Genomic DNA, 12,872 nt, shown 5'->3' on the forward strand with positions numbered 1-12,872 from the left:
TGCATTACAGAGATCAGGGAACAGTCTCTGAAGAAGGATCCCCTGGGTTTGACGCCCATCCCTATTGCTTTTAGCTGTATAACCTTGAGCAAGTTACTTACCTGAGCCTCAGTTTCCTCATCTGTAATCTGCATTATAGTTGTGTTGTAAAGGTTCAATGGGATGGTGCCTGCAAAACTTCCCACCCCTCCTCGAACATGACACATAACAGGCACTCAACATAGTTGTAATTATTATTTAATAAATATGTTGTTCTAAGTGGTGATGGCAGATTAAGGGGCTACTTTGGTGATATAATCTGCCCTCTTGGGGTAGAGTTGAGGGCTTTGCAGTTGCGTAAATTCCTCTCTAGCACTCACTAGACTTTGAGCACCTCATTCCCTAACCTCTATGGCCTCAGTTTTCTCATCTGTTAAAGTGGCCAGAATAAATTCCAAGTCTTAAGAGTTTGCTCTGAAACTTAAACGTACACTACTCATAAGAGTTTAATACACAATTATTTTATTTCCTGCCAATCTAATGGCGAAGACATGTAATAACCCATCAAACAGTCCAGTAACCACAGGAAACCAGAGGGACGGAGACCAGGGCAATGGGCGAGTCAGCTGTGGCCAGTGCGCCGCGTTTCGAAGGGGATGGCCATGGAGCGGTGGGTGGTCGCTCAGCTCCCCAATCGCTCTCCCACACCCGCTGGGGAGAGAGGATCTCATCGTAGGCCGCAGCAGCTTGACTGTCACCCGGGCAACCCCACCTTCCGGTTCGCTCTACAACCCCCTGGCTCCCGCTTCCGGTTCCGGCGTCCTGCGTCATCGCTGGGCGACTGATTTCGAGTTTTCGGTCAGGTTTGTCCAGGGGGTGCGGTCCTGGTCGGAAGGAGGTGGAGAGTTGGGGGTCACCAGGCGTATCCTCTGCGTCACAGTCGGCCACCGGGGCTTGGCGCCGTCATGGAGAGCGGAGGGCGGCCCTCACTGTGCCAGTTCATCCTCCTGGGAACCACCTCTGTGGTCACCGCCGCCCTGTACTCCGTGTACAGGCAGAAGGCCCGGGTCTCCCAAGAGCTCAAGGTCAGTGCTGGAGCCGGCCTGGCCTCAGCCGGGTCATCTCTGTCCCAGGTCCTGGGGAGCCCACGATTCACCTTGGCCGCCCCACCGTCGGAAACTGTCCAGAAAAGGAAACAGCCTCTGAAGGGTGTCATCCAGCCAGTAAATGGAGGAGCGAGGGGCAGGATTCGGGCTCGGGATGACGGTTGCTCCGCTCCTTTTTTCCCAAGTCCCTCTTATGACTCAGAATGAATTTTGACTTCATTACTTTACTCGAAAAGTATTTATTGAACACCTGCGATGCGCCAGGCAGTGAGTAGAACAGATGAAAGTCCCTCCCCTCGTGGAGATTCCGTTTTAATACGGCTAGACAGCAAACATGTAAATCAGGCAGTGTAACAGCTGGTGAGCAATGCTTTAGAGTAAGGTAGGGGAGAGGACATGGAATGCTGGAAAAAGGGGGATCTCCTATCTTAAATAAGGTGACATTTGAGCAGAGCCCAGGAAGAGACGAGGAAAGTCATGTGGATATCTAGCGGGAGATGGAGGGAATGGCAAGTGCAGACATCCATTTACTGAACCACTGCACTCCTTGATTTACAGACGCTTCCTTTTTATATTACAACTATTTTTTTTTTTTTAGTAAATGGTGCTCTTTTTTGAACTGTGCTTTACGATTTACACAACACATTTGCATTTATTTTTATTTTTTATTTTTTTGAGACAGAGTCTTGCTCTGTCACCCAGGCCGGAGTGCAGTGGCGCGGTCTGGGCTCGCGGCAGCCCCCACCTCCCGGGTTCAAGTGATTCTCCTGCTTCAGCCTCCTGAGTAGCTGGGATTACTACCCCCAGCTAATTTTTTTTTTTTTTTTTTTTGTATTTTTAGTAGACAGGGTTTCACCGTGTTGGCCAGACTGATCTCCAGCTCCTGACCTCGGGTGATCTCCCCGCCTTGGCTCTCCGAAGTGTTCGGATTACAGGTGTGAGCCACTGTGCCCAGCCACATTTTCATCTTGATTTTATTTTTTTCTTCACAATATATATATTTTTTCCTTTCTTTCTTTTTTTTCAGACGGAGTCTCGCTCTGTTGCCCAGGCTGGAGTACAATGGCACGATCTTGGCTCACTGCAACCTCAGCCTCCCGAGTTCAAGCGATTCTCCTGCCTCAGCCTCCTGAGTAGCTGGGATTACAGGCGCCCCCCCACGCCCGGCTAATTTTTGTATTTTTAGTAGAGATGGGATTTTGCCATGTTGGCCAAGCTGGTCTCCAACTCCTGACCTCAGGTGATCCCTCTGCCTCAGCCTCCCAAAGTGCTGGGATTACAGGCGTGAGCCACCGCCCCCGGCCCACAATAATTTTTTGAAGTAGATAAAATGGCAGTTACCACCGCATTGCAAATCAGAAAATTGAGATTCGGAGGAAAGGCCATGCAACTAGTCAGCTTGAAACTTAAATTTAGGTATTTTGTTTCCAAGGGTAGGATTTTAATCTGATTGACATTGCTTTATTGTGACTCTCTGACTGGTCCAGAGAGATGGGCCTCTTTAGGTCAGAGACAGGCTCTTATTCATCCATTCTCTTTCCTCTAGCTTCCACAGTACTTGACAAGTGGTAGATGCTCAGTAAATGTTTGTGGGTTCTTTTTGGCTGAAGTTTCACAATACGAGAGCTAAGGGCCTAACCTAATTTGATGTTTATATGAAAGATGGATTCCTAAACCTGACTAACTTCATTATCAGATTGTTTTCAGTAAGGGTTTAGAAACTAATGGGTGGGCCAGGCTACTCCAGCCTGGGTGACAAGAGCAAGACTCCATCTCAGAAAAAAAAGAAACCAATGTGTGAAATCCCTGCTATGAAGGGAGTTTTGGAATCTGGAAAGAACCAAGTTAGGAGACAATTGGATTTGCTGTGCAGTGGCATTATAGTGAGATTCCAGCTGCCCTGTGTGTCACCTGATTAAATAATCAAGTTAATCCTGAAGTGATTAGCTCTGTGTAACTGATACTTCACTTTCTGACACCAGATCACTTTGGCCTCAAGTTGACTGGTAGTGGGATTCTTTGAAGCGGTGAACTCTTTAGGTCCCATCTTTGGGTGACCGTAAAACCTTTGCCGGGCCGGGCGCGGTGGCTCACGCCTGTAATCCCAGCGCTTTGGGAGGCTGAGGTGGGCGGATCACAAGGCCAGGAGTTCAAGACCGTCTTGCCTAACACGTGAAACCCTGTCTCTACTAAAAATACAAAAAAAAAAAAAAAAATTAGCCGGGTGTAATGGCAGACGCCTGTAGTCCCAGCTACTCAGGAGGAGTGTGAACCTGGGAGGTGGAGGTTGCAGTGAGCCAAGATTGTGCCACTGCACTCCAACCTGGGTGACAGAGCGAGACTCCTTCTCAAAAAAACAAAAACACAACAACCTTTGCCAACCAGTTCCTAAATGAGAATGAAATAGCCCCTTCCTGGAAAAAGAGTTGGGACTCTTAACATCTTATATTCTATTTTCTATTTCCTTCCTCTCTTTCTCCCTCCTTTCCTTCGTTTTCTTTCTCCTTGGCCTGCCTTCCTGTCCTTCATTTCTTTCTTCTTTTTTGCTCTGTTTTTTTTGAGACATGGTCTTACTGTGTTGCCCAGGCTGGAGTGCAGTGGCACAAACATAGCTCACTGCAGCCTCGAGCTCCCAGGCCCAAGCCAGTCTCCTGCCTCGGCCTCCTAAGTAGCTAGGACCACAGGTGCACACCACCACGTCCAGCTAATTTTTAATTTTTCATAGAGATGAGGTCTTGCAAGTTGCCCATGCTAGTTTTGCACTGCTGGCCTCAAGCAGCCATCCCACTTTGGACTCCCAAAGTGCTGGGATTACAGGTGTGAGGTACCATGCCCGTCCTAGATTTTATTTTGTTGATAAGATGACAAAACTTCCAGAGTGGGGCTTGTGTCCTATCCTGTATATCTCTTATAGGAGAATGCATATTTATTGCATGCCTCCTATGTGCCAGCCCCTGGACTGGATTCTTTCACACCTTAAAGTTCATTTAACCCACATAAAAATCCTGTGAAATTGCATTTTCCCTGTCCTTTACAGTTTTGGAACCTGAGACTCAGATAAATGAAGTTGTCCCAAGCCACAGTGGATACATTGGAGCTTGATTAAACTCCAGGTCTTTCTGATCATATTCTCCCTCTTCCCCCTTTAAAATTCGAATTGGCCATCCTGTGATGGATACTTTGCTAGCTGTCTCACTTTGGGCAAATCACTTCACCTCTCTGAGCCTGTTTCCTTATCTGTAATTGGTGATAATAATGTCTGCTGTAAAGGGATGGTGTGGGCATTAAGTGGTTTATGCATTTAAAGTGCCTAGCATATTGCCTGGTACACAGTATATTTAAAATGCTTATTTATTCATTAGTTTATTCATCAAATAATGTATTAAATGCTTGCTGTGTGTCAGGCACAGTTCTCAGCACTAGGGGGATAGCAGTGAATGAGACAAACCATGTCCAAGTGCTCCTAGGGTTTAACATTCTATTGGAAGGAGACAGATAATAAATGAGTACATTGTTAGTTGTTATTGCTGTCATTTCGGGTCTTCACAGTGTAAGTGGCTAAGAAATTTTGACTGACCTTGCTCCTGTCATTTACTATGTAGCAGTAGCTAAAACTCCGAGTGACCTTCATATACATCTGGTGTCTCATCTTTAGAGGTTACTGAATCTGGCATCCTTACGAGCTGTTTTTGGGTATACCCTGAAAGCAGAGGTGGTCGTTTATTCATCCCTGAATCTCTGACACCCAGCACAGTGCCCGGCACATAGATGCTCAGGAAATGATTGTTGATTTTATTCCTTTTCTCTTATTTTTGACACAGCAGTAACAGGATTGGTTTCCCAAATGCAGTGGGTTGGACGCTGTGAGTTGGAAGGCAGGGGAGAATTAGGGATTGTTAGAGGAAGACAGCAGCAGAAGGAACCGTTCTCACTTAATTATGACCGTGAAAAAGGCAAAAAGTAGAACAGACTGGGTGCAGTGGCTCACACCTGTAATCCCAGCACTTTGGGAGGCCAAGGCAGGAGGATCACTTGAGCCCAGGAGCTCAAGACCAGCCTAGGCAACATTGGGAGACCCTGTCTCTGCAAAATAAAAAAATTAGCCAGGTGTGGTGGTGCATGCCTGTGGTCTCAGCAACTTGGGGACCTGAGGTGGGAGGATCACTTGAACCTGGGAGGTTGAGGCTGCAGTGAGCTGTGATTGCACTATTACACTCCAGCCTGGGTATAATAGTGAGACCCCAGCTCAAAAATAAATAAATAAATAAATAAATGAATGTAAAATGGCATTTGGCACCAGTTAACAGTCTTGTCCTGTTGAAGCAAAGGCAACCCCCCTACTTTGTTTTTTTAATAACATACAATGCAGAGCATTGGTTCGTAAAGATGTGGTAATGTTAATAATAACACCTACCAGTTCTCAAACCACTACCATGTACTAGGCAGTAGGTTAGGTACTTTATACCTGAATCCTTTGGACCGTAGCTCTGTGTTGTCAAGAAGGGACTGAATGATGTTCAGTCTCTGGTATGTAAATTGACTAGTACCTTTTATATTTTCACTAAAAAGTCTTAACATGAAAAGGAGTGTAGGTTTTGGTTAACTGGAAAAAGAATGTATGTGGCACCCCCATTCTGCAGTGATGGAAGAGGGCACAGGCATGGCTCCATTCCTGTTGATGTACACAGCTTTGAAATCTGATTCTCTGTAGTCACCTTCCTGTCCAATTTCCGTATTCTCTTGGCATGAAAAAAATAGAATCTTTTTCTTTTTTTTGCCTGTAAGTTTGACTGAGCGTGTCAGTGTTCAATGGCCAATTTATTTAATTTTTTCTTGTATTTAGGGAGCTAAAAAAGTTCACTTGGGTGAAGATTTAAAGAGTATTCTTTCAGAAGCTCCAGGAAAATGTGTGCCTTATGCTGTTATAGAAGGTATGTTTGCTTATAGGGCAATGGAAAACAACTTCCTTTTTCCAAAAGATTGATAAAGATCATCTTGGCTCATGTTAAGTGCCTTTTGTGGTGTTGGGTCCATGGTCCAGAGCATACTTTGGGGTTAGAAAGACGTGGGTTATTGCTTTGTGATCGCTAAGATTACCAGACCTCCCTGAACTACTGTTGCCTGATCTCGAAAATAATACTTAACCTTTATAGGGTTGTTATAAGACAAATTATGTGATCCATGCAAAGTGCTTGGGAGAGCGCTTCTAAAATGTGACTTACAGTGATCAGAATGTCATTGTTTTGATTAGTTAGCAAAAGTCAACTGAAAACATTTAATTTTTAACATTTTTTAAATTAAAAAAATTTTTTTTTCCCTTTTGAGGCCAGTCGTGGTAGCTCATACCTGTAATCCCAGCACTTTGGGAAGCTGAGGTGGGCTGATCACTTGAGCTCAGGAGTTTGAGACCAGCCTGGCCAACATGGTGAAACCCCGTCTCTACTGAAAATACAAAAATCAACTGGATGTGGTGTCATGGCACATACCCATAATCCCAACTACTTGGGAGGTGAGGCAGGAGAATCGCTTGAACCTGGGGGGCGGTTGCAGTGAGCCAAGATTGCGCCACTGCACTCCAGCCTGGGTGACAGAGTGAGATTCCGTTTCAAATAGAGTCTTGACTCTGTCACCCAGGTAGCTGTAGTATGGTGGTGTGATCATAGCTCACTGCAGCCTCAAACTCCTGAGCTCAAGTGATTCTCCTGCCTTAGCCTCCCAAGTACCTGGGACTACAGGCACACGCCCTGCTAACTTTTTAATTTTTTGTAAAGATGGAATCTCACTGTGTTGACCAGGCTGGTCTCAAACTTGTGGCCCCAAGTGATCCTTCTGCCTTGGCTTCCCAAAGTGTTGGGATTATAGTTGTGAGCTACTGTGCCAGACCAGAAAACACATTTTAAACTATCTGAAAGTAGAGGGCAGAAAAATTCTTTAGAAATAATAGAATTTGTGTCCACTTAGGAGCTGTACGGTCTGTTAAAGAAACGCTTAACAGCCAGTTTGTGGAAAACTGCAAGGGGGTAATTCAGCGCCTGACACTTCAGGAGCACAAGATGGTGTGGAATCGAACCACCCACCTTTGGTATGTATCACTTCTCCACTGGCCAAAACCCTTGCAGTTGGTCCGTTCAAATGCCGGGGTCCTGGGTGCTGTTGCGTTGTCTTCAGCTTCTCCTGAGACAGGTTGAAGACCGGTCACTTAATGCAGGTCATATTCTTGTGTGTAGCCTGTGGGCCTCCTACATCAGAATCACCTAGGCATCTTTTTGAAATGCAGATTTCTGGGCTCCCTTCCAGACTTATCCAACCAGAATTTCCAGGATCAGGGACCTGGAATCTGTTGCTAGTTACACTGAAGTTTGAGAACCACTGAATCAGTGATTTCAGTATTTCCTAAAATGCTTTTGTGCCATCACATGAAATACCAGTTTTCCAGCTGGTCCTAGTGGGTTCTGTTTTAGATTTTTGTTTTACAGTGGAAAGGGAAAAGAATGGTTTCCGTAGTCTGTGGCGGTATTTGTTGCCCACTGAGATCGCCCCAGGACCTAAAAATGGAGCCTCCTTGTTAGGAGGCACCTGGAGATAGTGATCTTACTGTCTTCTTCTGGTTACTTCAGACTCTATGCTGTCTTCTGCATTTAGTTGATTTCCAGCTCTGCTTGGGTGTTTGCTGTTTGCTACCCTGTATCTTTAGTTCTCTTATTCTTCTAGGAATGATTGCTCAAAGATCATTCATCAGAGGACCAACACAGTGCCCTTTGACCTGGTGCCCCACGAGGATGGTGTGGATGTGGCTGTGCGAGTGCTGAAGCCCCTGGACTCAGTGGATCTGGGCCTAGAGACTGTGTATGAGAAGTTCCACCCCTCGATTCAGTCCTTCACCGATGTCATCGGCCACTACATCAGCGGTGAGCGGCCCAAAGGCATCCAGGAGACCGAGGAGATGCTGAAGGTGGGGGCCACCCTCACAGGGGTTGGCGAACTGGTCCTGGACAACAACTCTGTCCGCCTGCAGCCGCCCAAACAAGGCATGCAGTACTATCTAAGCAGCCAGGACTTCGACAGCCTGCTGCAGAGGCAGGAGTCGAGCGTCAGGCTCTGGAAGGTGTTGGCGCTGGTTTTTGGCTTTGCCACATGTGCCACCCTCTTCTTTATCCTCCGGAAGCAGTATCTGCAGCGGCAGGAGCGCCTGCGCCTCAGGCAGATGCAGGAGGAGTTCCAGGAGCATGAGGCCCAGCTGCTGAGCCGGGCCAAGCCTGAGGACAGGGAGAGTCTGAAGAGCGCCTGTGTGGTGTGTCTGAGCAGCTTCAAGTCCTGCGTCTTTCTGGAGTGTGGGCACGTTTGTTCCTGCACTGAGTGCTACCGCGCCTTGCCAGAGCCCAAGAAGTGCCCTATCTGCAGACAGGCGATCACCCGGGTGATCCCCCTGTACAACAGCTAATGGTTTGGAAGCCGCACAGCTTGGCATGGTAGCTCCCCTGCCCCCTTTTCAGGGATTTTTATCTCAAGGCCTTTGGAGGAGCAGTGGCGGGAGTAGCTGTCACCTCCAGGTATGATTGAGGGACCCACGCCTCCAGTGGCAAGATGCTGCCTTTCCCGCCTGAATGGGGACCCTGTCCACATGGGGCCTGAGGATCAGAGCCTCGCCCTGGGAGGCTGCCGTGGCGTCTCCTCCCAGGAGCCAGATCAGTGCAAGTGTGACTGAAAACGCCTCATCATTTAAGCGCCAAAGTCAGTGATCAGCAGCCCTTCTGTTCCTGTGTCTTCTGTTTTTTTTCTGATGAATTGTTGCTTGCTGTGGACTTGGTGGCGGACTCAGTCAGAGGGGAGGAAAGGCTGGGCCCTGAGTACAACGGATGCCTTGGGTGCTGCCTCCAAAGAGATTCTGCCGCAGCTTTTCTTCTTTTTCCTTATGCCCCGGGAGATGGTCTTTCTTCAGAATTGTCAGGCTGGGCGGGTCAACTTGTGTTCCTTTTCCCTCACCGGCTTGCCTCCTAAACGTCTGCACATGTGTGTAGAGGACAAAAGAAAGTGAAGTCAGCACATCTGCTTCTGCCCAAATGGTTGGGGCCCCGGGCAACAGATTGGAGAGAGATGGTATGAAGGGCAGTTGGTCAGGCAGCCCTCCTGGTTTTGCCGCTGGCCCTGATTTGAACTGCTACCACTTGGGAGAGCTCAGGGGTGGTCCCTGGTTTTCCCTCCTGGAGAATGAGGCACAGAGGCTTCGCCTCCCGAAGGACACAGTGTGGACGCCGCTGGCCTAGTGTCCTGGCCTCACAGCTTCCTTGCAAGGCTGTCACAAGGAAAGCAGCCGGCTGGCACCCTGAGCGTACGGCCTTTCAGGGCTCCCTCATCCAGCCTGTCGCAGTGTTGACATCTTGGTGTACTCATGTCGCTTCTTCTTTTGTTACCCCCTCCCTGTATTACCATTTGCCCCTCTCCTGCCCTTGGTGAGCCTTTGAGTGCAAGACAAATGGGGCTGTCTTCCCCCGCCTCTGAGTAGTCGGAGGTCACATACACAGCTCTTTTTTATAGCCCTTTTCTGCCTTTGAATATTCATATCTTGTCCTCCTTTGTGCAGGTGAGGAAGGGGTGCCGTCAGGGGCCGACACTAGTACGATGCAGTATCCAGTGTGAATAGCACAAATTAAACATGTTGCAACCAAGTGCTAGCCTGTTGCTTGTTAAAAAGAGTTAAATGGCTAATTTAACTCAGGTCCTCAGGATGGGATTGAATCCCCGCCGCAGTGGAGTGAAAGGTGGGGAGTTTGAGGCCTCTGTGTCCTTTTCCTTGGCTGTAGTGGTTTGGGTCTCCCCCAGACAGTGTGATGCAGAGGCAGGGATGCCTGCCCCCTGGGGAGGAATCTGGACAGCCGGCCCGCAGGTTTTAGCTGGACTTGCTGACCGTCTTTGAAGTCTGTCCCAACAGGCTACAAACCAGGGCAGTGAAGTTTCACCTGCTGGGAGAATGGGATGGAGATGGGGCACTGGGGGACAGCAGAGAGGACATGAGCATTTAGCAATACCGCTGTGCACGAGGTCCTGTGTCGCGTGCTGTTTCACACTCATTTCAGAGTGAGTTCATCCTCACAAAACCCCTGCAGGCCGAGTCCTGGTGTCTCTGCTGTATGGGTGAGGAAGTAGGCCTGGAGAGGGTACATTCACTGGGCTGAAGGCACAGATATAGCAAGTCACGGGTCTGAATTTAAACCCCAAGCTGTTTCTAAAGTCCTCATCTTCCTGCTCACTAAATGTGCGGCCAGTAAATTCCTCAGTGCTAACAGGAACACTCACAAGAGACGTGTTCCCCAAGTCCATAGAGGAGAACTGGTGGCCACACTAGAGCAGCAGGTGAAAGTTGGGGTAAGAATCCACTTGCCAGTATTGAGTCCGTCCAGTGAAGTACGAAGACCCTGGTTTTACACAAGGTGCTGGAGGGTGGGGCAGGGTGAAAGGCCCCTGACAGGAATGGCCTCTTTGTGCAGTCTCCGTCCCCTTTTCATCATCCTTCTGGCACTTAGCTTGTAATGGAAGGTGAATGAACTGGCCCAGGGGAATTTGCATGGTAAGCTATCTGAGTTCAGCCCTTGGCATAGCTTTCATGGGTAAATGTGATCGAAGAGATTAAAAAGGAGCAGGCAGGCTACTTTCCCCAGCCTACCTCAATGTTGGACAGACTCCATTTCTTCATCCCGAGTGTTCTTCCCCACTGAGCTTCCCAGCTGAGCTCCCTGTCGTGGGAGACCCAGGACCGGCACACAGCCCCTGCCTCAGGAAGCTGGCTTGTGCCTGGACCCCCTGGGTGCGAGGGCCCTGCTTGGTCCTAGCCTGCTGGGGACTGAAACTGTCCCATACTCTACTTCAGCTATCATTGGCCATTCCCACCTATTTCAGGAGCCTGATCTCCAGGAGGGTTGCATGAGTCCTAAATGGATGTGTGGAACCAAGGCTGGCAGGAAGGATGACAGGGAAAAGGGGAAGCAGGAAGTCAGTTCTGAACTGACCATGGGATGATGATGAATTTTGACTGTCCCCTAAATCAGCCCTGTGCTCAGTCTCTTTACTCCCAGGCAGCCAGTATTGGGCAGGAATCTGGAATAATTGCTGCTGGTGTTCTGACTGTCTGTGCCAGGCACTTCATTTGCGTTAATGTGGCCCTATGCAATGGATATTGTTACCTCCAATTAGTGGGGCTCAGTGGGGTTACAGTTTGCCTGCATCCACACGTAATCACAAGCCCAGCAATGTCAGGCTCTTCACAGGTATTGTTTCTAATATAGCAAACCAGCAAGGAAGGCTACATCACCCTTTTACAGGTTGTGTGATTTGTTCAAGGCTACCACAATCTGACTATAAAACCTGCAATCTTTGCTTTTTATCACTTGAGGCCTAGGAGGCTAAAAAGAGAAGTTGTCCATGAGACAACTGAGCGTTATCATAAATACACAGCATTTTACAAGCCGAGCAGCACCTTGGGAAGAACCAATCACATCCTCAGCGGATCTAGTGGATGGGGGCTGGAAGGCAGTCTTTGGAATCCAAAATCAGAATTCTAATGGAAAATCTAAAAAGGAACAACCTGTGGGAAAATTAAAAAGCAAACAATGACATGACAAACTAGCCACTCTCTGACACCCTCTGCAGCCCTGATTGTAGGCCGTGACAACTCCAGTTGGGGGATGGATGCTGATGGTCCCACAGGGCCTCTGGAATGCTCAAAGTTGGTATTATGGATGGGCATTTATTTTTTGACATGGAGTTTCACTCTTGTTGCCCAGGGTGGAGTACAATGGCATGATCTCGGCTCGCTGCAACCTCCACCTCCCGGGTTCAAGCAATTCTCCTGCCTCAGCTTCCCAAGTAGCTGGGATTACAGGCATACACCACCCTGCCTGGCTAATTTTTTGTATTTAGTAGAGACGGGGTTTCACCATGTTGGTCAGCTGGTCTCAAACTCCTGACCTTGTGATCCGCCCGCCTCAGCCTCTCAAAGTGCTGGGATTACAGGCATGCCTCACCGCGGCCTGCTCATGGATGGGCATTTATTCACCCAACAAACATTTGCTAAATGTGTATTTTGTGCCTGGAAATACAAGATGATTAAGACAGTCTCTGCCCACAAAGGGCTCAGAGTTGTTTCAAAGGATCGTAACTGAACAGGAGTAAACCCTGTTTGACAGGTGTATTACTCCCTTCTCACACTGCTAGAAAGAAATACCTGAGACTGGGTAATTCATAAAGAAAAGAGCTTTAATTGATTCACGGTTCCATAGGCTGTACAGGAAGCATAGCGTCTGCTCCTCCGCTTCTGGGGAAGCCTCAGGGAGCTTTCAGTTGTGGCAGAAGGCAAGGGGTAGAAGCACTTCGTATGGCCAGAGCAGGAGGAAGTGGAGGGAGATGCTATACTCTTAAACAACCAGCTCTCACATCACTCACTGTCATGAGAACAGCACTGAGAGGGTGGTGCTAACCCATTCATGAGAACTTTGACCCCACTATCCCATCACCTCATACCAGGCCCTGCCTCTGACACTGGGGATTACAATTCGGCATGAGATCCAAACCATATCAGCAGGTATGGCGACTCAGATCCAAACCATATCAACAGGTATGGTGACTCAGTTGTTGGGAACATTTGTGGTTCACAGAATATAGGACTTGAAAGGAGCCTTTGTGACAGGCCTGGTTAGAGCACATTCTATGACCATTAGAGATCAACCAATCAAGGGTGGTATCACTGCTGAAGGGAAGCAGAGAAAACATACCCCACAGAGTGGAGGATGATCT

The 12,872-nt window shown here is 48.2% G+C and overlaps 1 protein-coding gene across 2 annotated transcripts; it reads left to right on the forward strand.

The window, feature by feature from the left end:
* Positions 1-486: 486 nt before the first annotated feature.
* Positions 487-9,751, forward strand: MUL1 (mitochondrial E3 ubiquitin protein ligase 1). 2 transcript variants are annotated; one of them, XM_011933989.1, is made up of 4 exons: positions 487-1,352; positions 5,929-6,016; positions 7,047-7,167; positions 7,797-9,751. In XM_011933989.1, exons 1-4 carry the CDS (start codon positions 1,341-1,343, stop codon positions 8,524-8,526), a joined length of 951 nt encoding a protein of 316 aa, XP_011789379.1. In that variant the 5' UTR covers positions 487-1,340; the 3' UTR covers positions 8,527-9,751. The 2 variants fall into 2 exon arrangements, with proteins under 2 accessions (XP_011789379.1, XP_011789378.1); XM_011933988.1 differs by having other exon boundaries at positions 487-1,064.
* Positions 9,752-12,872: the final 3,121 nt, after the last annotated feature.

Source organism: Colobus angolensis, unplaced genomic scaffold (assembly GCF_000951035.1).
Source record: "Colobus angolensis palliatus isolate OR3802 unplaced genomic scaffold, Cang.pa_1.0 Scaffold130, whole genome shotgun sequence".
Taxonomy (NCBI): domain Eukaryota; kingdom Metazoa; phylum Chordata; class Mammalia; order Primates; family Cercopithecidae; genus Colobus; species Colobus angolensis.